This window comes from Chiloscyllium plagiosum, unplaced genomic scaffold (genome assembly GCF_037043375.1).
Source record: "Chiloscyllium plagiosum isolate Xiang-an unplaced genomic scaffold, Cpla_swu_hap1 HiC_scaffold_9, whole genome shotgun sequence".
NCBI classification, from domain to species: Eukaryota; Metazoa; Chordata; class Chondrichthyes; order Orectolobiformes; family Hemiscylliidae; genus Chiloscyllium; species Chiloscyllium plagiosum.
In genome coordinates this window covers 79,421,022-79,446,262 of record NW_028270147.1, presented here as the reverse complement: position 1 = coordinate 79,446,262, position 25,241 = coordinate 79,421,022, and the positions used below count along the sequence as shown (strand labels likewise).

Below are 25,241 nucleotides of genomic sequence, written 5' to 3'. Positions count from 1 at the left end.
CCAACAGGTTTATTTTGAAGTGCTAGCTTTTGGAGTGCTGCTCCTTTGTCAGATAGCTGTGGAGAGAGCAGTGCTCCTAAAGCTAGTATTTCCAGATAAACATATTGGACCATAACCTGGTGTTGTGTGATTTTTAACTTCCTTATACAGGTATTTGCACTTAATTGCAGAGTACACAGGGTAACTGGTTCACTTACAAAGTCTCCAGCATATTAGTTAAAAGCCACAGTTTGAGGCAGCTGAAGAAGGAAAATAAACTGACCTTCTTCAGGCTTGATGTGTTTTTACTGCAGAAAAATGGAGACCTCCTTCCATTTCAGAGGTCTGATGCATTCTGACAAAACATTCACACCCAAGCTCTTGAGCTACTGGGAACTAATCACATAGTTATTGGCAGGCAGAAGGCCTTTGGTCTGTGGAATGGTGACCCCCAGTTGTTGATGACAATCAACTAATTGTTGCTTGCAGAAGCTCCCGTCCCACGCATTCACTGGCTCCAGCTCATCTGTCGTAAACGCCCCAGCTGCTTGAACAAACAGCATTTAAACAGCATTTACAATGAATACCAGGTAACTTAGTTTTAAAAAGCAGCAACACTTTCCACATAGAGTCATAGAGATGTACAGCATGGAAACAGATCCTTTGATCCAACTCATCCATGCCGACCAGATATCCCTAGTTCCACTTGTCAGCAGCTGGCCCATACCTCTCCAAACCCTTCCTATTCATGTACCTATACAGATGCCTTTTAAATGTTGCAATTGAACTAGCCTCCACCACATCCTCTGGCAGCTCCTTCCATACATGTACCACCCTCTGCATGAAAATGTTGCCCCTTATATTTCTTTTATATCTTTCCCCTTTCACCCTAAACCTATGCCATCTAGTTCTGGATTTCCCCCATCCCAGGAAGAGACTTTGTCTATTTATCCTTCTTCACTATCCTACCTCCTGTGACTCTACTTTCAAGGAGCTATGAACCTGTACTTTGTTCGGCAACACTCCCTAGGACCTTACCATTAAGTGTGTAAGTCCTGCTAAGATTTGCTTTTCCAAAATGCAACACCTCACATTTATCTCAATTAAACTCCATCTGCCACTCCTCAGCCCATTGGTCCACCTGATCAAGATCTCGTATTAATCTGAGATAACCTTCTTTGCTATCCAATACACCTCCAATTTTGATATCATCTTCAAACTTACTAACTATACCTCTTATGCTCACATCCAAGTCATCTATCTAAATGATGAGAAGTAGTGGACCCTATCACCGATCCTTGTGGCACTCCACTGGTCACGCAAGCCTTTAGTCTGAAAAACAACCCTCTACCACACCTTCTGTCTTCTACCTTTTGAGCCAGTTCTGTATCCAAAAGGCTAGTTGTTCCTGTATTCCATGAGATCTGACCTTGCTAACCAGTCTCCCATGGGTCTTGGCTTTTAAACAATCCTTTTATCAATTTAAGTCTAGAATCAAAAATACAGAAAAAATAAAGAACAATGTGTTTACAACTTTCTGAGCAGGGAGGTTGAATGCCATTTAATGAACATTAAATGCATTTTTAAACATTTAAGATTTGTATGCTATAGACTAGACCAGCACTTCATTGCTAGCTTAATTTGTTCTTGAGACGGTACTGGGGAGCCACTGCCTTGAATGCTGCAGTCCATGTTAAGGAAGGAGTTCTAAGATTTTGATCTAGCAATAGTGAAAGAAATATGTATAGCTACAAATTATGATGATGTGTAGCTTGGAGAGGATCTTGCATGTGGTGATGTCCAATGTATCTGCAATTTTGCATTGTATGGGTCATGGGTTTGGAACAGTCTATTGAAGAAGCCTTGGCGAGTTAGTTTCCTGTATGCACTGCTGTCACTGTGTATCTGATGATGAAGAAAATGTTGAAGGTGGTGGATAAGATGCCAGTTGAAGGAGTTGTTTTGTCAATAAAAATGCATTAAAGCAGTTAAGTATAAGCCATAATTTCCTGCATTGAGTTTTGGCATTTTATGGGTGTGTTACCATATGATGTGAAGCTAACTGTTGAGCAGTGCAAATGCTCCAGCTTGTGTTGATTCACAGATCATGGAATTTTTGCCAGATGTTGCTAAATGACTTGCAGGTTAATCATGGTGAATCTAATTATTATTTTGACAGCAAATTATGCCCTTGTTTCAACAAGTAAGCTTTTCAGTCATGCAATGAATGACATGGGTGACCTTAACAGAGGACAACATTTGGAAAACAGACTTGACCACTTTATAACTTGATTTTAGTGAAAAAAGAGAACAGGAAAGTAAAGTCGCATTATATTTAACTGGAGAAGCAAATTTTGGTGAGAAAGAAGGGGACCAACCATTCCTACATCAGATATGTGTTGCTCAGATTTGGACTTAATACCCCAGTTCAGTTTCAAACCATGTTGACTGCTGTTGTCTCCTTGTATGTGAGAAATTTGTCTCCACGCTTCTCCTCCGTGTTCCCTGTAAACCGTGTGTGTATGGGTTGTGCAGCAACCTGCAAAGTGTCAAATGTATTAATGCTAGTTGACCGGTGAATGAAGTCCGGAAAGAATTGTCTTTTGCTGATTGTGGAAGATATCACACGCATGGTGAAATGCTATTAGTTATGCTTGAAATTGGTGTAGCTACAAATTGTGCAGTCATTTGATGCATGCACTTTAAATTTTCAGGGAACAAAATTGGATGATTATACATATTCAATTACCTTTATCATCAAAAACAAGGGATTGAACTCTGATCTAATAAGCTGATTAAGTGATATAATTGTTGACATTTATATTTCTATATGGAGGGATGGTTTCCTTGAGTATTGCTACAGATAAAATACTCTGTACCTTTTTGGTTTTTGCATTCAAAGAGAAAAGCTGGGGAATGTAGTCTTTCAACCATAAACATGAATTTACATTGCCTGAGTGTTTTCATGATTTGGAGATGCCGGTGTTGGACTGGGGTGTACAACGTTAAAAATCTCACAATACCAGGTTAGAGCCCAACAGGTTTAATTGGAAGCACTAGCTTTCAGAGTGCCGCTCCTTCATCAGGTGGTTGATTTGTTATGGAACTAGTTATCTTAATTTTATATCAGACTGGATTCCTTTTACTGGTTCTTTTACAGGGCGGCATGGTGGCACAGTGGTTAGCAGAGACAATGCCAGAGACCCGGGTTCAATTCCCGTCTCAGGCATCTGTCTGTTTGGAGTTTGCACATTCTCCCAGTGTCTGCGTGGGTTTCCTCCGGGTGCTCCAGTTTCCTCCCACAATCCAAAATAAAAATGTGCAGGTTAGGTGAATTGGCCATGCTAAATTGCCCGTAATGTTAGGTGAAGGGGTAAATGTAAGGGAATGGGTCTGGGTGGGTTGCTCTTCGGAGGGTCGGTGTGGATTGTTGCGCCAAAGGGCCTGTTTCCACACTGTAAGTAATCTAATTTAATTTTCTGTTTGGGCAGTTTTATTTTTTTTTAATGCTAGCATGACTGGAGATGCATTGGTGATGGGCTTCTGCATTGTAATAGTTCTGTCGGGTTTTTTGGTAGTAATCTTTTTATTATGTGTAGTAAGGGATACCCACAGCAATTATCCTGTCAGAATCTTGGGTAGATTTACTGCCACGAGTCCTTGTGTTGCTATTAATAGTTGATGAAAGCTTAACTACGAATGTCTTCAGCCAAAGAGGCATGAACTTGAGTGACATGAAATAACTTATTAATTTACCGGAAGGTGTGAAGTTACATTAGCTTAAGACTGATTAACTGTATTGACAACAGGTAAGACATTATCTTTCGAGCTTCTGGATTAGTGGTGCTGGAAGAGCACAGCAGTTCAGGCAGCATCCGAGAAGCAGTAAAATCGACGTTTCGGGCAAAAGCCCTTCATCAGGAAACGTCGATTTTACTGCTCCTCAGATGCTGCCTGAACTGCTGTGGTCTTCCAGCACCACTAATCCAGAATCTGGTTTTCAGCATCTGCAGTCATTGTTTTTACCTATTATCTTCTGAGTTGTTTGTTAGATCACTGTTAAATGGCTGTAGAGTATGAGCTGATTGAAAACTGACAATAAATGAGGCTGATTAGCTCTTCCCGGAGATTGATTCTAAGTGACCTCTGTCAGGCCAACATTCTTATGTAACATTTGGCAAGCATTTGGTCAACTTCCCGAAAGGATCCTTGGTGTGTCTGAGAACCAGTATCACGATGGAGAAGTGTAGGCTAGTACTTTTAGTGTTGTTGTTCAGTATAATCTACTTTCAGAAGAGGCAAATATTATAGATCCTTACATTATTGACTTTGATTTTGGCTCCTTCTAAATTGGTACTGAAAAGCAAGAGCTTTAAAAGTAGCAACGTTGATTTATAAATCATATGCTTTCTTTTATCTATTTTTAGTAATCCACTAACAGCATTCTTTTTATTTGCTTTGCACATGGGAAAATGATAACAGCATCTTTATATGTTAAGCATGTTTGCATTTTAAAAATTTTCTGCCTTTACTATGATTGTCTCTTGAAATTTCTGTTAATCATTGAAATCATACATTTCAATACAATTCTTCTACACAGGTACCAAGTCAATAAATATAACTGTCTATGTTATAATATTCACTTTGAAATGCATTTCACCACTAAATCAATTTTATTTCTTCCATAGGACGGGAAAAGAGGGTCAGCCGAGGGAGTATTATACTTTGGATTCCATATTGTTTTTGCTTAACAATGTGCACCTCTCCCATCCTGTATATGTGCGACGTGCTGCAGTAAGTATACTTGTTGTAAGCCTAAAATAACATTTTGGATCCGATGTGTACATGGCTATGTAGAATATTCAACATGTTATAACCCGGGATCCATTAATGCATCTAAATCAAAGAGCAAATGTCAGCATATAGTCATTATTGATGGGGTCCTGATGACTGAACTCGACTATATTTGGAATATAACATTTAAACTTGTGTAATATCATTCTGTGCTTGCCACTTTGCTTAAGGCCATGCAAATTCTGTCACCAGTGTCCTAACTTTCAACAAGTTGCACTCTGCCATCATCCCAGTGCTTACTGATCAATATTGGCACTGGTGAAGCAGCATCAGAAATTTATAAGTTTTCAAATTTTTCTGTGGCTTTGCCATTCCCAATCTTTGAAACTACCCATCGTTCTGTAACACTCTGAGGTTTCTCTATACTCTTGATTCTGCTGTCTTGCACATCCCCAAATTTTAATTGCACAATTTGGCCCTAAACTTTGGATACTGACGTAATGTACCTTAGGTGCTGTACATCTTAACTAAAAACAGGCAATCTTGGAAATAATTAACATCCATTTAAAACAAGTATCTTTACTTAACTTTTCCAATTTCTTTCAAATTCTGAAAACATCAATCAACTAATGTCTTGACGTTTTTTTTCTATGGAATACAAGCTTAGTTTATGGAATCTCAGCTCATAATCTAACTTCTGGAGTATTTTGACATTCTGGAAAATTTCCATGAGACCTCTTTCTAGTCCAGTGTATCCTCTAAGGTGCAGTGCCCTGAATGTTGTAGGAAGTCTTGTGGTCTACCCAAGATTTTTATGTAGCAATGCTGACATTTTCCTTTATTTCCAGTCCTTATTTATTATGTTGGATAGAGCTCTTAAAGATACTGGAATCAAGGCTTATGGGGATAAGGCAGGAACAGGATACTGATTGAGGATGATCTGCCATGATCATAATGAATAGTGATACTGGCTCGAAGGGCAGAATGGCCTACTCCTGCACTGATTGTGGAGAGCCAGTGACAATATTGCCATTGAATGTCCAGAGTTGATGGTTACATTCTTACAGTTTGGAGATGGTCATCGTTTGCCACTTATCAACCAAACCTGGTTCTTTTCCAGGTCTTGCTGTGTATGGATATGGGCTATTTCAGTCACTGGAAAGTGGTGAATGTTGTGCGGTCATCAGTGAGCATTCCCATTTCTGTTCTTATAATGTAGAGAACATCATTGATGAAGCAGCAGAAGATGTTTGGCCCTAGAACAGTACCTTGAGGAGCTCCTGTAGAGATGTCTTTAAGTTGAGATGATTGACTTCCAAAAACCACAGCAATTTTCTTTGTGCTTGGCATGACTTCAATTGGGGGAGAGCTTTCCCCTGATTCTTATTTACTCCTGCTTTGCCAGGGCTGCTTAATACCACACTTGGTCAAATGCTGCCTTGATGTGAATGGCAGTAACTCTGACCTCTCATCTAGAGTTCAAGCTCTTTTTCCTGTTTGAAACATGGCTATAATGAGGTCACAAACTGGATAGCCCTGACATAATTAAATTGAACAAAAATTAGCAAGTTGTTTGCTGATGATTGAGAGTAGACTGTTAAGGTGATAATTAACTGGATTGAATCTATCCTGCATTTTATAGATGGGATACACTTTGACAATTCCCCATGTTGCCTGTCAGATGCCAGTGGTGTAGCTGTGTTGGAGCAGCTTGATTTTGGTATGCTGCTTCAGGAAGGCATGACTTTTGTATTATTGCTGGAATGCTATCATGTTTCATAGCCTATCTACAGTATCCATGTGGATTGAATGAAGTTTGCTGAAGATTGGCACTTGTTATGTTAGGAAACTCGATAGGAGCCTGAGATGGGTCATCCACTTGCCATTTTTGGTTACAGATGGATGCAAATGCTTTCTTGCACTGATGTGCTTGGCTCCCTCAACATTGAGGCTGAGGATATTTGTGGGGTCTCCCCTTTCTGTTAGTTGTTCAATTGTTCATTATCATTCTGAACGAGAAATGGGAGGAATAGACATGGACATAGAAAAGTACAACACAGAACAGGCCCTTTGGCCCACGATGTTGTGCCGAGGTTAATCCTGATGTAAAATATAGCAACTTAACTACGCACCCCTCAACTCACTGCTATCCATGTGGATGTCCACCAGTCGCTTAAATGTCCTCAATGACTCTGCTTCCACCACCAAAGCTGGCAATGCATTCCATGCATTCACAACTCTCTGCGTAAAAAATCTACTTCTGATGTCTCCTTTATGCCTTCCTTCTAATATCTTTAAACTATGACTCCTCGTACCAGTCAATCCTGTCCTGGGGAAAAGTCTCTGGCTATTGACTCTATCTATTCCACTCAATATCTTGTATACCTCAATCAGGTCTGTTCCTCCTTCTCTCCAGAGAGAAAAGTCTGAGCTTATTCAACCTTTCTTCATAAGGTAAGCCCTCCAGTCCAGGCAGCATCGTGGTAAACCTTTGCACCCTCTCCAAAGCCTTTGCATCTCTCCTATAGTAGGGCGACCAGAACTGGACACAATATTCCAAGTGCGGTCTCACCAGGGACTTGTAGAGCTGTAGCAAAACCTCGTGGCTCTTAAACCCGATCCCCCTGTTAATGAAAGCCAAAACACCATATGCTTCCTTAACAACCCTATCCACTTGGGTGGGAACTTTGAGGGATCTATGTGCTTGCACACCCAGATCCCTCTGTTCCTCCACACTGCCAAGAATCTTGTCTTTAATCCTATATTCAGCATTCGAGTTCGCATCACTTCGCATTTATCCAGGTTGAACTCCATCTGCCATTTCTCAGCCCAGCTCTGCATCCTGTCAATGTTGCGTTGCAACCTGCAGTAGCCCTCTATACTATCGACGATACCGCAAACTTTGTGTCATCTGCAAATTTACTAACCCACCCCTCAACCTCCTCATCCAAGTCGTTTATAAAAATTACAAAGAGCAGAGGCCTGAGAACAGAGCCCTGCGGGACCCCATTCAACACTGACCTCCAGGCAGAATACTTTCCATCTACAACCCCTCTCTGCCTTCCGTCAGCCAGCCAATTCTGAAGCCAGATAGCCAAATCTCCCTGTATCCTATACTTCCTGACTTTATGAATGAGCCTACCATGGGGAACCTTATCAAATGCCTTGCTGCAGTCCATATACACAACATCCACTGCTTCACCTTCCTCGACCTGTCTTGTCACAAGCTCCCAAGTGTCACTAAGGAGGACTATAAATAGTCACAAAGTAGGATTTGCCATTGCTGTTGACTGTGTCTAGATTGATGCCGGGTGACTTCATTCAATTTCATTGCTTATTTGTACTTTGTAACCGTTTGTAATGCAGCTGAGTGGCTTGCGACGCCATTTGAGAGTTAATTGCGTTGCTGTGAATCTGGTCTCACATGTAGAGCAGCCAAGTAAGGACATTAGATTTATTTTCCTAAAGGATATTAGTGAACCAGATAAGTTATTGTGGTAACTGACAATCGTTTTATGGTTGCTACTAGACCAGCTTTTAATCGCAAATTTATTAATATAGTTTACATTTCACCACATTCCCTAGTCTAATTCAAAATTGCCTTTCCAGAGCATTAGCTTAGGTCTCAGTATCTGGATCAGTGGTGCTGGAAGAGCACAGCAATTCAGGCAGCATCCGAGGACAGGCAAAATCGACGTTTCGGGCCAAAGCCCTTCATCAGGAATAAAGGCAGAGAGCCTGAAGCGTGGAGAGATAAGCTAGAAGAGGGTGGGGGTGAGGATAGAGTAGCATAGAGTACAATAGGTCAGTGGGGGAGGAGATGAAGGTGATAGGTCAGGGAGGAGAGGGTGGAGTGGATAGGTGGAAAAGGAACTGGGCAGGTCGGACAAGTCCGGACAAGTCAAGGGGACAGTGTTGAGCTGGAGGTTAGAAACTAGGATGAGGTGGGGGAAGGGGAAATGAGGAAGCTGTTGAAGTCCACATTGATGCCCTGGGGTTGAAGTGTTCCGAGGCGGAAGATGAGGCGTTCTTCTTCCATGCTTCTGGTGGTGAGGGAGCGGTGGTGGAGGAGGCCCAGCACCTCCATATCCTCGGCAGAGTGGGAGGGGGAGTTGAAATGTTGGGCCACGGGGCGGTTTGGATGATTGGTGCGGGTGTCTCGGAGATGTTCCCTAAAGCGCTCTGCCACAAGGCGCCCAGTCTCCCCAATGTAGAGGAGACCGCATCGGGAGCAACGGATACAATAAATGATATTAGTGGATACCTGCATTTTGAATGCATTATTTTTTCCAGCCACTGTGCAGCTATTGTGAACAGAAGGGATGAACCTACACCAGGCAGGCAGAGCTCTCAGAACCCTCACTCTTATTCTTGATTTTTATGTGCTATATGAGATATGAAAGCGAATGACTTCAATTCAATTTCAAAGGATCAATAAAATTGAGTCAAACTATTTCTGTTATTGCAAACATTTGAACCTTTCACGTTGAGTCCTTATTTAAATAAGTGATTGCACTTTTACTTTGACATTTTAAAAAAATGCTCTATTTCAATCTGCTTTAATAGACAGAGAATATTCCTGTAGTTCGAAGGCCAGACAGAAAGGACCTACTCAGCTATTTAAATGGTGAAACATGTAAGTATGACATTATAAATTTTATCAATATTGAAACTACTATTTCATTGATTCTCAGATATTTTGATAGGAAAGTTAAGATATTTTATTCCCTTCAAAGTTTCAGTTGCTGACTAAATATTAACAGACTCCATTGAGGGAAAGTGCATCTGGTATAAAAGCAAATGAGACCTTATTTATAAATGGTTTTGATGAAGTTATGCATTTCTGAGAACTACACTTGTCAATAAATCTTCTGCAGCCTTCAAAAAAGATACTTTCTTTGGACAGTTAGAGCTTGTAGAGCAGATTTTTGTTGAACACTTTGTTGCATGCAGAAGTTGCTGCCCTGTTGGATGCCCACTGATAGACCAGGACAGTGTAGCTGCTTTCATCAGCTTGCTGTTACTGACTTTCTTGCACCCCCTGTCTTTGCTCTGTATGAAAGCTGATGAAATGTTACAGAAGAGAAGAGCCCCCTTGTTTTACTTGGCAATTATTCAATAGAAATCATGTTTTATGGTAGCTTGTTCAGGTGACTACTTTTTTGTCAGGCTACGTGTTGGTGTCAGCAGGTTATTCTGCTGCAGGGTATTCAAAGCTACTCAAAGTCCAGTCTCCATCTGATGTTGACAGTGTAATACATCTGTCAACTCTATGTAAGTTCTCTGACTTGGTCAGGTGGCTGCAAAAATTCAAGATTTTATTCCTACCATTTTACAATTATAAAAAGCCCAGAGATTTGTTTATTTTGAACCTTGAATCTTCAATGTATTTTATGCTCAATGTTCAAAGTTACCGTAGCCATATATTATCCATTTGTGACCAGGAAACTGGTTTGTTGCAGTTAACCTGGATATGATGATCATTTTGGTTCAAGGCACCATTACGGTCACGATTCAACCATGAGTTGACAGAAGAGAGCGGCTATTTTTTTCTCAGTCTTACTAAACTTTGTTTGGTCCAAACATGGACAAAGGAGCTCAATAACACAGCTGATATAAGAATCACTTCCCCTAATTAATTTGAAGGCATTGAGAAATCTAGTGGAAGTGATGGGGAAGGGGTGGGGCCTCTCCACCAGTTGAAGTCATGCTTAGTTCAAAGGTTGTTCGAGGTAAATCATGAACTCCAGGACATTTCTGCAGAAATTCCTCAGTATAGTATCCCAGGCCAGACATCTTGCTTCAACTTTGACTTTCCATCCTTCATAAGGTGGAAAGAATGGATGTTTCTTGCTGATTGCACAGCATTCATTTACAGCCACAACTTGCCAGTTAAAGAAACAGTTCTTGCCTACATATTGGCAAGCACTTGACAGATCTGGCTACAAGATCAGGCCTGAGGCCTACAATTCTGTCAATGTACTTTAACTCCTGATCCCCCTGTGCCTTAGCATCATGGACAAGACATGGGTGTTTGGAATACCATCCAGGTTGCCTGGTTGAACACATGACACTCATTTTGACCTGGAAATGCTTCGCAGTGGTAGTTGTCTTTTGCCTAGGTTGGGGGAATTTTAAGACGGAGGACACATATTAATAATTTAATGTAGATTTTGACACCCTTCTGACAATTCAAAGTTTCTCAAGCAATTTCTGTTTTTGTTTCAGGTATCCAGCATTAGCAGTTCTTTGTTTCATGACATTGAATCATCTGTTTGAATAACAAAATCTTTAGCAATATTGTGCTGAGAAAAACATTACTTAATGTTTTGGGGATTTTTTTGACCTCTTTAATTTGATGTTTTGTTTTTTCAGCAACATCTGCAAGTATAGACAGAAGTGCACCTCTAGAAATTGGTTTGCAACGGTCAACACAAGGTATCAATGATTTGTTTTATTAACCTTATAAAGAAATTTTGCAATAACTATCTACAAATCACAATGCATTGTTTTTGCATATTTTTAAAATGTTCTTGTGTTTTTTGTAAACCAACAGTAAAAAGAGCAGCTGAAGAAATATCATCAGAGTTAAAGAAACCCAGAATAGAGGTAATTGGTTTGGACAATCTGTGACAGATACAAATGTACAATTCAGAATGCAAACTCTATGGATGAAAGAAATTTGAAAGTGGATAACACCATTGTATAAATAAGATCATGACATATTAAATAGTAGGTCACTCTGCCACCTGCAGTTGGCTCTGCCATTCAATACGATTGTAGTTGATCTTTGACATCATTTCCACTAATCTGCCCCTCAAATCTCTGATATTCTTAGTTTCTGTAAGTTAGCTAACCCTCTAACACTCCATTCATTTCTTCTCCTTGCCACGGTGGCACAGTGGTTAGCACTGCTGCCTCACAGCGCCAGAGACCCGGGTTCAATTCCCGCTTCAGGCGACTGACTGTGTGGAGTTTGCACATTCTCCCTGTGTCTGCGTGGGTTTCCTCCGGGTGCTCCGGTTTCCTCCCACAGTCACAAAGATGTGCAGGTCAGGTGAATTGGCCATGCTAAATTGCATGTAGTGTTAGGTAAAGGGGTAAATGTAGGGGTATGGGTGGGTTGCGCTTCGGCGGGTCGGTGTGGACTTGTTGGGCCGAAGGGCCTGTTTCCACACTGTAATGTAATCTAATGTAATCTAATCTAATCACTCTTAATCCTTTGAATGAAGAGGTTACTTGCCTTCTAAATTCCATTCCATTCAGATTGGCTATCTGAATCTCTCGTTGACTACTGGGTATAGCAAGCATTTAAATCTGTTAAGTCTGATAGTTAAAATGAATTCTGGTCATTTCGTTCATTGTTTTCACAAACTGAGATTCATTACTAATACTGGAAAGGTGGTCAATTGCCTGTTCATGTGCAAGCTATCAGGAACTTCATAGATTAGTACTTGCATAACTATGGAGCATGCACAGAACAACATCGATTGTCTGAATGAGACGGGTGGAGAGTATTTTGTTGTGATAACTGATTGTATAACTGATCAGGGTTACCGTGGCGGCAGCCATAGCAGGAACAGGGTTCCCGTGGTGACTCAGTTCCTGCTCCTGCCACCAGCCCAGGCTGCCTGCTTTCATTGTGCTTTTATTTACATTTAATAAAATCTATATGGGGGGTTGAGATCTTGTTCGGATATTCTGAAATTCAGATAACCGAGGGTGTTCTATATTGAAATTTTTAAATAATGAGGTGGTGGGTACATTCTTGGATATTTTATGGTGAAGAGAAACAGGAGGAAAGGGCAGCACTAGACCAGTCGGCCTCATGAGCCTTCTCTGCAATTCATTATAATCATGGGTAATCTGATCTTGCCCTCAATTCCATTTATTTACTCTTGCCCTCAACTCCATTTATTTACTCTTGCCCTCAACTCCATTTATTTACTCTTGCCCTCAACTCCATTTATTTACTCTTGCCCATAACTCCTGAATTGACTATTGGCCTTGACTGTTTATCTGAGCCATGATGATATTCAATGACTCCGTCTCCACAGCGAATTCAGTGATTCACAACATAAAGATAACTTCCTTCTTGATTCCATCTTTAATGTAGAGCCCTAACTCCGAAACTATGCCCCCAGTACTAGATTCCCCCACATGAGGAAACATCTTCTTGACATCCATCCTGTCAAAATGCTCTCAATTTTTTTTCAATAACACTACTCATTCTTCTAAATTCCAGTGAGGAAACTCCAATCTGCTGAACATTTCTTTATAAGATAACCCTTTTCAACTTGTTATAAATCTCCTAAACCTGCTCTAAATTGCAGGCATATCCCTCCTTTGATAAAATGACCAAAACTGGATGTGATACATCTAAATATGATCTTGCTGATGCACTCTACAGTTCCAGCAGGACTTACCTACTTGTATACTCCAATTCTCTTATAATAAAGGTTAACATTCGCTTACCTTCCACTTTGTCTACTTAAATGCTTTAATTTTTGTTTTCTTTTTGAATACCCCATCTACTATTACATTCTGTTGTCTCTCTCCATTTGTATGAACTGCATGTCTATTCTTTCTACCATTGTGACTGATCACGTTTTTCCCACATGCTCCATCTGCTAAAAATCTGCCCACTCACTTATCTATAAAATAATATATTATCTATTATAACCTTATCTAATCTAGCTATGTCTCTTGATTTGACAGTGAAAAGCTTTGTTTGCGAGCAGTACAGGTAGATCATAGTAAGCAAGGACATACTGGTCGTAAGGTAAAAAAAACTTGGACAGAGTAAGATACAAGAGTTTCCCCACACAGGATGTACATGAGTCAAGATCAATGTTAACAGGATCAACATTATTTGAAGTTGGAGTCATTCGTCAGTCTAATAAAAGCAGGAAAGAAGCTGTTTTGAACGTGCTGGTGCATGTACCTTCTGCCTGACGGAAGAGATTGTAGGAGAGCATTGCCAGGGTGGGATGGGTCTTTGATAATGTTGACAGCCTTTCCCAGCAACGAGACATGTAAATGGAGTCCATGGATGGGAGGTTGGCTTCCATTATGGTCTGGGCTGTGCACACCACCTTCTGTAGTTTCTTACAGTCTTGGGCAGAAGTAGTTGCCATACCAAGCTGTTATGCACCTGAACAGTCTTTGCAGAGTCTTTATCTTTACAACTTACTACCTATGCATCTTAGTGTCCCTTGATACAAGTCATCAAAATACATTGCAATTACTCAAGGCCACAACACTGATCCCTATGGCATCCCACGTTTAGTTTGCCAAACCTGAAAATTAGCTAGTTATCCTGACACTTGTTTTCTGTTAGTTCCTCCATCCTCTGCACTATTGTATCATTTCCAAACCATGAGCTATTAATTTGTACAGTACTCTTTTAAGTGGCGCCTTAATGTCTTTTGGAAATCCCGATACACTCCCATCTGCTGTTTCCCTTTAATCCACCATGCTTGTTATATCCTTGAAGAACTCTCATAAAATTCTCACTTATCTTTCTTCAAAGTATTTTTATTTGATTTGATGGCCTAATGACTTTTAACATAGCCACAACCAACCTTTCAATAATGAATTCTTGCATTTTCCCAGTGGCAAATGTTAGAGTAACAGGCCTATAATTTTTTGCTTTTTCCAGCAGATGTCCTCCTTTTATATCACTCCTCTGAGACAGATCTTTCCAATATCATAAGAATTTGGCAAGAATGCGACCAGTGACCCCAGGGGTCAGGCCATCTAGTTCGAGGGGTTTACTGGCTTTATTCCCATACGTTTGTCCCTTTTCTTTTCTGAGGTGAATGCTTTAGGTTCCACCATGTTGCCCTCTGATTTGTATTGTTGTTGGGTTCTTTTAAAGTCTTCTACCAAGAAGATTGGTGCTAACTATTTGTTCTTGGACCTGTTTCCTTGTTTCCTATTATTAATTGCCCAAACCCATCTTCTAATGGACAAATGTTTACTTTAACCACTCTTCCCTTTTATGTACTTTTAGAAGATTTTGCTATGTCTTTTGTTACCAGTTTTCTCTCAATCTTGTTTCTCCCATCTTTTGTTTGTTAATCACCCTTTCCAATTTCTAAAACTCCCCCCAGTCTTCTGGCATGCAATGGATCTTTGCAACATTGTATGTTTTTTCTTTCTTTTTGATCCTATCTTTAACTTTGCTTGCCACGGATCATTTATTTTCTCATAAAGTCTATCTCGATGGAATATAGTTGATTTTTGTTGATAATTATTAAAGATCGCCTGAAATGTCTGCCACAACTTATCTATAGGCTTTGCTTCTAATCTAATTTCCTGGTCTGATTTAACCAGCTCTAACTTCCTGTAAGTGCATTTAAAGCACTAGTCTTAGGCTCAGGATTTTCAACCTTAAACTGATTGTGAAATTCATCATTTCATGATCACTGTTCCCTTTAAGGGAATTAATTAATTTTGTTCCATTACACATTTCCAGAACTAGAGGAAAAAAAAAGATTAATTGAACATAGTGAGTTGAGGTTTGATAATTAGGAATAATTGTTTAGAATTAAATTGCTTTGGAAGTCTTTTTTGCGATAAAGGAGTGGACAGATGTAAAGAATGTATGGCCAAGTTAGATGGTTGTGCTTGCGAATGTTTTAATGGAGGATTGTGAATAAGAATGAAAATAATCCAGAGACACAAGATCAACAGATGGGGCAAGGCTCATGAGGAATTTGAAGACACCGATTGTAAACCATAATGCTTTGTATGGAGGGAGCCTCAGTGTGGCAACATAAATGGGAATGATGGAGTGGTGGACATAGTGAGGTGGGATACAAGCACCTCACTGAAACTTATGGAATGTTATAGGAGCAGGTATTGATAAATCAAGTTTAAAGTAGACAAAATTGATGAGTCTTCTCTGAATCCACTGTTGCAATACCATGTGGTACACCCATTTTACACAAAAATATGAAGCTTGTATTAATGCTAAAATCTGAAAGGTTTCCAGTTGAAATGTATAAATCTATTTAAATTAATTTTACTGTTGCCCAACAAATATAGAAAAATGTTACATTGTGTTAATCTTTGTTTTCATAAATAATATGAAATGATCTAAAATATTTCTGAACTTTTCAATGATTTTACAGCTTATTTTTATAATAATTGATTTTTTTTAAAAAAATGTAAATAATTAGCAATACTGATTTGATAAAAATAACAAGGTGGTTTGTTGTAATTAGGATGAAGAACGTGTACGACTTGACAAAGAGCGTTTGGCAGCTCGTTTGGAAGGCCACAAAGAGGGCATTGTACAGACAGAGCAAATTAGGTAAATTCTGAATCTTGCAGCTTCTTCTGTACGGAGAGAATTCTCCAGAAAATGAATGTGCACTAAATTATGCCCATTTGATAAAGTGGTTTTCAGATTGAAGAAGATTTTTGTCTTGATTTTGAACATTTAGCCTTTCTGCTTTTCAGTGATGCCTCCAGTTGGGAGAAAGCACATGACTATGTTTCCTGTTTTAAATGGTTATTGAGACTATTAATTATATTTTAATAAGGCAGAAGTGGAGAGGAATAAAAGAAAATAAACATGCAATTTGATTAACATTACAGGTTATTCAATAGGCAGCTGCAGACATCATAGCTCATATGGGAGCCAAGGTCACATGGGAGCTAGAACATTCAATCTAGGGAACCGGCATTTCAGCATTGATCCTGTTAATTCTCCAAACAAATTAATACATTTTCAATGGGATTACTTCTGATTCTTATAAATCCTTCGAGCATCAGCTTGGAGTACTAATTGTTTCTCATTGGACAAGCCTGTCACCCTAGGAATTAATCTAGTGAACATTGTTTATACACCACACTAAGATATGTATATTCTTCCTTTCATAAGTCAACATAAACTATGTACAATACTTATACAATTGTATCAAGAATTACAAGCTCTCGTACTCCAATCCAAGATTAGCAGATCATATACTTTTCTCGTGGCTCACTGAACCTCCGTGTTAATCTCTGTATTTCATGAACAAGAACACCAAATTCCTCTGATTTCCAATATTCACCGACTTCTCACTTCTTTCAAAAATATTTTGCTTTTCCAGTTTTCCTACCACAGTTTCCCACATTAAATGTAATTTCTTAATGTCTGTACAAATTACTCAGAATTAGATTCTTCACAATTTATGTATGTCATCTAATCCTCACTACTGTTGTTTCTTATGGGGGTTCAAGTCACATTCCAGGGCTTGATTTCAAAACTCTGGACTGATGTTTGTGGAACAGTATTGAGAGAAAGCTGCATTATTCACGTATTCAAACGAGAAATTAAAGTCCTGCCCACATCCTCCGCTGTATGCAGAAGTGCTCCCGTGGGAGTAATTCAAAGAATGCAAGGGAATGCAAGTACATCCTTGCCAGTATTTATCCATCAATCCACATCACAGAATTGCATTATCATAATGCTGGTGGTTAAAGCTTGTTGTGTGCAATTTGTTTCATCCTAATGTAGTTGCAAATTCATAACTATTCTGTAAAGTCAAAGCCCAACATGTCAGGTCATGTGGCTACACAGCCAAGACTTTATAGGTTGCATAATATGAATAATAAGGCTGAGATCTATATAAACTGATGTGCAACTAATCTGTATGTGCAAAGCTATTAAATCCAATACAAATGCATTGTTAAACACTACAACATTCTTGCCAGGAACTCTTGTACATCAGCCAGTGCAAGTGGTAAAAATGGTTGAATACTTCCTAAATTATCTGATAATGTTGATGCTTTTAAAACTATATTCGCTGAGTCCAAAACGCATCATGCCAAATTGTGACAGCTAGTTCAATAAAACTGGTAATGTGTGGGTTGGTCGCAGGGAAAGGAAAATATCAGGACCAGCTGTTGGATTGTCATCAAAGCTGAACTGCTTTACTAATCGCCTTCAAGGAAGGGAAATCATTCCATCCAATCTAACCTACACAACTTCAGTTCAACACTATTTAATTGGCTTTTAATGTCATGTAAAATATCCAGCAAGCCATGCCATTGTGCAAACAAAGCATAAATACAGCGTCCTCATTTTAAATTGACCTACATGAAGTAGTTCTGCTTTAACATCAGTTAGTTAATAGTATGCTTAGTTAGTATTTATTTTAGGTTTGGGAGATTTATTGGAATTTTTTTGAGCTGGACTTACCTATGGCTGTGTGATATGATCACCACAGTTTTAGAGTGGCCTTCTTCACTTCCTGACATTCTGGTCACCTCTCTTGTTCACTTTTCCTGAAGTCGAACCTCCCACTTGCTCCCTCTGCAGTTTGCAGCTTACCTCTGCAGCTTGAGGCTGCTTCCCGACTTCTTGTGCTCAATTTATAAGCTCTTCACAATGAGGGGCTTGAGAGATTAAATTAGTGAGAGAGATGGTTGGTAAGCCGTTTCGCAGTGACTGAAAGGGAAGGGGAAATGGGAGAAACAGTGAGCTGAAGGATCCGGGAGTGGAAGAGTCAGACTGCCAGTGGGATTAGTACCAAACATAGTAAGTAGAAAGAGGCAGCATATCTCTCATGGTCTTAAATTCATTCATTTTTTTTAAAGTTTCTTCCTTTACTAATATGGACAGTTAGGAATGTAAAGTGTTCTACTTTAGAATATGATGTTTTTATTTATTTTTCTGAGGTGAAAATTCCTGCTGAATATAACTGCAACCTTTACACTGTTGTGATGGGGAAAATATGATTTGCTTAGTATGATTTGATTTAAAGAAATCCTTTAGGAATGCAATCACAACATTAAACCAGGACTTAGTGTTTCATCTCTTGTCAATAAAGTTTGCAATATTCATGTCCTTGCTAATGTCCCTCATGTACGTGGGGAGGGCTGCTGTGGAATATGAAGCTGGCACCCTGAAGGCAGTTTAACTCCATACAGCTTGGGGTCTCAAATTAGTGCTGAAAGTAGTCAGTCATTGTGCATGAGAGCAAGGTTCCTAATCTTTCAAAAATACAGCTTACTTCAATGAGACAAACGATTCCATGGCACACCCACTTTTTTTCAGCTGAATTGATTGCTCATAAAGATCGCATTTACTTGTATTGATTCTGGTTATGGCTTTACTAGGGAGGTTTACAGCAAGCTAAAGAACGATCAAATGTATTAATATTCAATATCCTCTGGGAAAAAGTAAACTATTTTCAACTGCGAACATGGACACTATCAAAATCTCCTTAATTCAACGTAACTATATGTTAACTATTCATTGTCCTTAATTTAGTTCACACGCTGTCCTCTGTTCAGGGGTCTGACGTTCACGGCTGACATTTCATATGTATAACAATACTGTTAAAAGTATATTTTTCATTAAATGAGTGAACTCGTACATGATTGAAATTAAATGGATTAGAACAAAACACAAAGGAGAGTAAATTCCAATTTACCCAGTTAGTAGGAAACTTGGGCCTGCCGCTATGTGTAGAGCCTTTTCACCTGGGGAGAAAAGACACATAAATGCCTTGCTTAGTTTCTCTGGTTACTTGTTCTTAGCTTCTGCTAGAATGTAAGAACATATCATGTCATCTCAGTTTTATCAATGGCCACTTCTACTTAGAATGCTCAAGTTTTAGGAATAAAGGGCTGATACCTCACCTTTCGTTTGATGTTTAATTTTATAGGGTTTTATGAGTTGCAATTTTGGTTGGATATAATATTGTTAAAGATTAAACAATGTTTGTTTTACTTGGATTTTCATTGCCTTTGTACAAAATTTCATGGCACCCTTGGACAGTTCTCTAGGTACTAGAACTGAAAATCATTGCCCTGGAGTAACATTAATTTACTACCAAGAATTACTGAAAAGTGTGCTTTCTATGCCACCTTGTGGCAGATTTGGCTTAATACTACACACATCCTGATGCTTCAATCTTGTTATATTTTCGACTTTACTACAGTATTTATATCTTTCTCCATCTTGGCCATTGCATTCTCTTGTTATTTAATTATGTATAGAGCCTACACCTGTCTGTATACCAATGTACTTTATTGTACGATTTTTTTCCTCCCACCCCTGCTTAGCTTTTGTTTCAAAAAATGTTATTAATCCATACACCTTTCTAGTTTATTATGCATTGTCTGATTTGCAAGACGTTGTCGGTTTACAATTAACTTTGAAAGTGCGGAGATTGAGGATCGAATTTTGCTTCTTGATAACTCATCAATGTTGTTTTCAAGTTGGATTGGATTATGATGGTTTAATTTGTAGTTGTAGTTATTATGAGGGAAGTAAAACATTAATGAGCAGAAGAAGTTATATTGGACCTGAAATGTTAACTCTTGTTTTTTTCTCCTGAGAGTTTCTCTGTTACCTTCTATTTTAATAACATTAATGAGGAGTTGAAGGAATGGAATTTTTAAAGGGGAGATGGGATGTTGGTTGGAGAGTATTCGCACTTTTTTTTCAGATTACATCATTATTGCATTTGAAAATTGATTTGCTTCATTTGCATAATCGTACTTTGTTTCAGCATAAGCGTGAGAGTCTAAAGCTTTAAAAAGTCGGTGCTATGTGATGGTCCTTCTTCCTTCTGCTTGTATTCCAGCGATCATTTCTTAAACATTTTGTTTTCTTTATCTCCGTAATATTTTGATGAAGATGCATTTCTGGACCCAGCAAAATCTACTCTGAGCTTTTCTAAACTATCTGTCTATAGAACAGTAGTGACTACATCTCAAAGTGTAACACATTGACATTGAAATATTTTGGCAAAACCTACATAAATGCATTTAGTCTTTTACTTTAAAAAGTAAAATTCAGTTTACTTGTGCCCGTTCCAAATATGACTGTTTGTTTGCATCTGTCTCATAGATGTATTTTCAAATTGTTGGAATTTTTATTGAAGAAATTCTAGCAGTAAATTTCCTCAAGAAATGTGACAGCATAATTTTCAATCAGTCTGGATTATTAACTTGAAGGCAGTATATTATATATGGGAACAATTTTTAGCTTTAATGTTTTGGGGTTACAGGTCATTGTCAGAGGCGATGTCTGTGGAAAAGATTGCTGCTATTAAAGCCAAAATTATGGCAAAGAAACGTTCCACTATCAAGACAGATCTGGATGATGACATTGCAGCTTTGAAGCAAAGAAGTTTTGTAGACTCTGAAGTAGACGTAACCAGAGATATTGTCAGCAGAGAGAGAGTATGGCGAACAAGAACTACAATTCTCCAAAGCACTGGCAAGGTGAGTTCAAATGAATACAGCTACATTCAACCATTAAATCTCATTGCTTAATTCTGTTCTAGTGTCCCCTCGTATTATCGTCCATCTGGGTGGGCTGCTGTTAGTCTTCTGACTCTAGGGTTTCAATCCTTTCTAATAACTTTACCCACTTGCAGCTGCTGCTTTTTCTGCTCCCGCATTGCTACCTCCTGTGTTCACCAAGGAACAATCTTTGCTGGCCTCCTATTAAGGGTAATAGTAGAGTAATAGGATAGGGGAATGGGTCTGGGTGGGATACTGTTCGGAGGGTGTGGACTTGTTGTGCCAAATGACCTATTTCCGCACTGTAGAGATTCTATGATTCTGTTTCTGATTTATGTGCTGCCTCTTGCTGACATAATCCAAAGGCACAATGTTACTCAGCTCTACCTTATCACCACCTTTGCTCCATTGTTGCTAAATTATCAGGCTGCTGATCCAAGGTCCAATACTGGATGAGCAGGGATTTCTTGGAAATGAATATTGGGAAGAGTGAGCCATTGTTTTGTTCCAAACTCCATTCTCTGGATACTGATTCCATCCCTCTCCCTGACAACTGTTTGAGCTTAATTTGATCTGTTTGCAGTTTTAGTGTCATACTTGATCCTGAAGTGAATTATAGTTCTTTTATTCTTGCCATTACTGAGACTGCACATTTCTGGCTCCATAACTGTAGTGATTGTAACAAGGTCAGCCAGGTGGACATCATAGAATGAGTTCCCTGATTGGGGCTGTTAACTTGGTCCAATCACAGAACCTTGGCTAACCGATGTAAACAGGAATGTCAGAGGTTCTGTTCACTCTGCAAATTGTCTCTGAGGCAGTTGGATCATTGTTAAGGACTCTCCACGTGTAAATTGAGGGTGGCTTGGTGGCGGGATGCAGGCCTTTCTGGAGTTATTTCAGACTTTACCCCATTCACAACTCATATGTTAATGCTAGTACTGTTCCAATGCATACCTGGTTGCCCGTACATATTCTCCTTGTCTAAATTTGCGGTCATCTATAATTCTGCTACTCTTGTCTTAACTTAAAACAAGTCACATTCCTCTACCACCCCTGTGATCACTGACTTAAACTGGTTCCCAGTCGAGCAGTGTCTTGATTTTAAAAATTTTCTAACCCTGTTTTCAAATTCTTCTCTGACCTTGTCTCTTCCTGTCTCTTCAATCTCCTACTGATAGATAATGCTCTAATATCTGCGTCACTCCAATTGTGGTTTCTGGTAGGCCCCAATTTTAATTGCTACACTATTGATTACTAGCAATTCAAGTAACTTGGTCCCAAATCTCTGGAATTTTTTTCCCTACACCTCTCTGCCCATCTACCTCTCATTTAGTGGGCAGCACGGTGGTACAGTGGTTAGCACTGCTGCCTCACAGTGCCAGAGACCCGGGTTCAATTCCCGCCTCAGGCGACCGACTGTGTGGAGCTTGCACGTTCTCCCCGTGTCTGCGTGGGTTTCCTCCGGTTTCCTCCCACAGTCACAAAGATGTGCAGGTCAGGTGAATTGGCCGTGCTAAATTGCCGGTAGTGTTAGGTAAGGGGTAAATGTAGGGGTATGGGTGGGTTGCGCTTCGGCGGGTCGGTGTGGACTTGTTGGGCCGAAGGGCCTGTTTCCACACTGTAATGTAATGTAATCTAATCTAATCTAATCATTTGTTTAAACTACAATGAGTATAAGCCCAGATTGCTCAACCTTTTCTCATTAGACAACTCCTGCATCTCAAGAATCAGAGAGTGAGCCTTCTCTGAAATGCTTTCATTGCAGGCACACTCCTCCTCAAGTAAGGAGACTAAAACTGTACAGTGATACTCTTAAATAAGTCAGAAAAAAACCCTTTTGAATTCCTAGTTGAGAAACTAGACATAGGGCAATCTCGAACAAGAAGTCATAGTTTTAGGAGAAAGGGTAGCAGATATAAAACAGATAAGGGTAATGAAGCTGTGAAATTCACTACCCTAGAGTGCAATGATGCCAGGACATCAGCATTGATCACAGACTTTTAAGTCTATGAGTTGGAACGTCATGTTGAGATTGTACAGGACTTTGGTGAGGCCTCTTCTGGAAGACTGGGTCATTTCTGGTTGTCCTATTAGAGGAATGATATTATTAAGCTGGAGAGGGAGAAGAGATTTACAAGGATGTTGCTAGGAAGGAGGGCTTGAGTCATAAGGAGAGGCTGGATAAGCTGGGATCTTTTTCACTGAAGCACAAGAGATTGATGGGTGTTCTTATAGAGGTTTATAAAATCCTGAGGGGTATAGATAAGGTGATTAGCTGGCATCTTTTACTTAGGATGGGCAAGTTCAAGACTAGGGAGCATATATTTAGGGTGCAAGGAGAAAGATTAAAAAAAAACACAAGGTGCAATTTGTTTTACACAGGGTGGTTCGTATGTGGAATGATCTGCCTGAGGAATTGGTGGATGTGGGTACAGTTAGAATGATCAAAAGACATTTTGGACAGATACATAAATATATGTTTGGAGGGATATGGGTCAAATGCAGGCAGGTGGGGCTAGTTTAGTTTGGGATTTTGGTCGGCAAGGACTGTTTGGACAGAAGGTTCTGTTTCTATTCTGCATGACTATAATTAGACAGATTTTAAATGAGTATGGATTGCAGGTAGGCAAATGAAGTTGAGGCCAAGATGAGATCAATCACGATAGTGTCAAGTGGCTGAGTACGTTCGAGGAGCTGAGTTGCTGCCTTTCCCTTCTAGTTCTTACATAATTAGTTGCTATTCCTGTGTGCTTACTTTGTGATTTATCTGCAGGTAATTAAAATCCCTCTGTGCAGCATGATTCTGTATCACTCTCCATTTAGATAATATTTTGCTTCCTGCCTGATGTTTTTCTACATTATACCTCAAATGCCAATTTTTTTCCTAATTTGCTGAGCACATCTTTACCTCCTTTACACACACTCTTTTGTGCTTTGTTTGCAACAAGCTTTCCTTACTTTCTTTGTATCATTAGTAGATTCACCTACAATACAGTCTTTAGCATAGATTGTAAATAGTTGTGGAAGACTTGTGCAACTCTGTAGCAACTCACTCAGCCATTTGACAAACTGGAGTGAGGAAGACATGGTATTAATGTAGACAAATATATCCCTGGAGCCTGAGTCTTTAGAATAGGAGCTCAAACCTCACCACAGCAGCCAAAGGAATCAAGATTCAGTTAATACATTTGGAACCTAAAATGTTTCCAGTAATGGTGCCATAAAATTACCATTGATTGGATTTTCTAACAATCAGCCAAACTAACTGGTCTGGCCTGAATGTAGCTTCAGATCCACATTTATGTTTAACTTCTAATTTCCTCAAAAATGGCCTATCAACTGTTTAGTTCAAAGTCAGGGAAGTGTAATGAATGAGTTCACCTACTTATTTGTCAGGCTTATATTTGGTTCAAGGTTCTTTTCAGTTGAGACAAACAATTTTGACTTTTTTTTTGCAGCAACAATATTGTTTTAAAAATGCTACTTATTAGAAATATTGCAGAAGATCACCAGGTGACTGATGTGTACTGTTGTAGGAAAAGCTTTGGAAAGGATTATAAGAGAGAGGATTTATAATTATCTAGCAAGCAACAATTTGATTGCAGATAGTCAACATGGATTCGTCAAGAGCAGGTCGTGTCCCACAAACCTCATTGAGTTTTTTTTGAGAAGGTAACCAAGCGTGTGGATGAGGGTAGGGCAATTGATGTGGTATACATGGACTTCAGTAAAGCCTTTGATAAAGTTCCACATGGTAGGCTGTTGGGGAAAATGTGGAGTCATGTGATTGAGGGAGATTTAGCAGTTTGGATTAGAAACTAGCTTTTGTAAGAAGGCAATGAATGGTGGTTGATGGAAAATATTCAGCCTGGAATCTAGTTACTAGTGGTGTGCCACGAGGATCCATTTTGGGACCACTGCTGTTTATCATTTTCATAAATGACTTGGGTGCAGGCAGAGGTAAGTTTGCAGATGACACTAAAGTCAGTGGAGTGGTGGACGGTATGGAAGAAGGTTGGAGGTTGCAGGGAGACTTGGATATACTGCAGAATTGGGCCAGAAGGTGGCAAATAGAGTTTAATGCAGATGAATATAAGGTGATTCACTTTGGAAAGAATAACAGGAAGGCAGAATACTGGGTCACTAGAAAGATTCTTGACAGTGTGGATGTGCAGAGGCATCTTAGACTCCATGTACATAGATCCCTGAAA

General features: G+C 39.4%; 1 protein-coding gene across 1 annotated transcript in view; it reads left to right on the top strand.

Moving 5' to 3' along the window:
• The window catches only part of cdc73 (cell division cycle 73, Paf1/RNA polymerase II complex component, homolog (S. cerevisiae)), a 330,083-nt gene that overhangs the window by 30,979 nt on the left and 273,863 nt on the right, over window positions 1-25,241 (top strand). Inside the window, exons 2-7 of the mRNA XM_043699805.2 lie at window positions 4,668-4,773; window positions 9,340-9,409; window positions 11,149-11,211; window positions 11,330-11,382; window positions 16,005-16,093; window positions 20,790-21,006. Of these exons, the coding sequence (XP_043555740.1) occupies window positions 4,668-4,773; window positions 9,340-9,409; window positions 11,149-11,211; window positions 11,330-11,382; window positions 16,005-16,093; window positions 20,790-21,006 (598 nt within the window). The remainder of the gene's footprint in view (window positions 1-4,667; window positions 4,774-9,339; window positions 9,410-11,148; window positions 11,212-11,329; window positions 11,383-16,004; window positions 16,094-20,789; window positions 21,007-25,241) is intronic.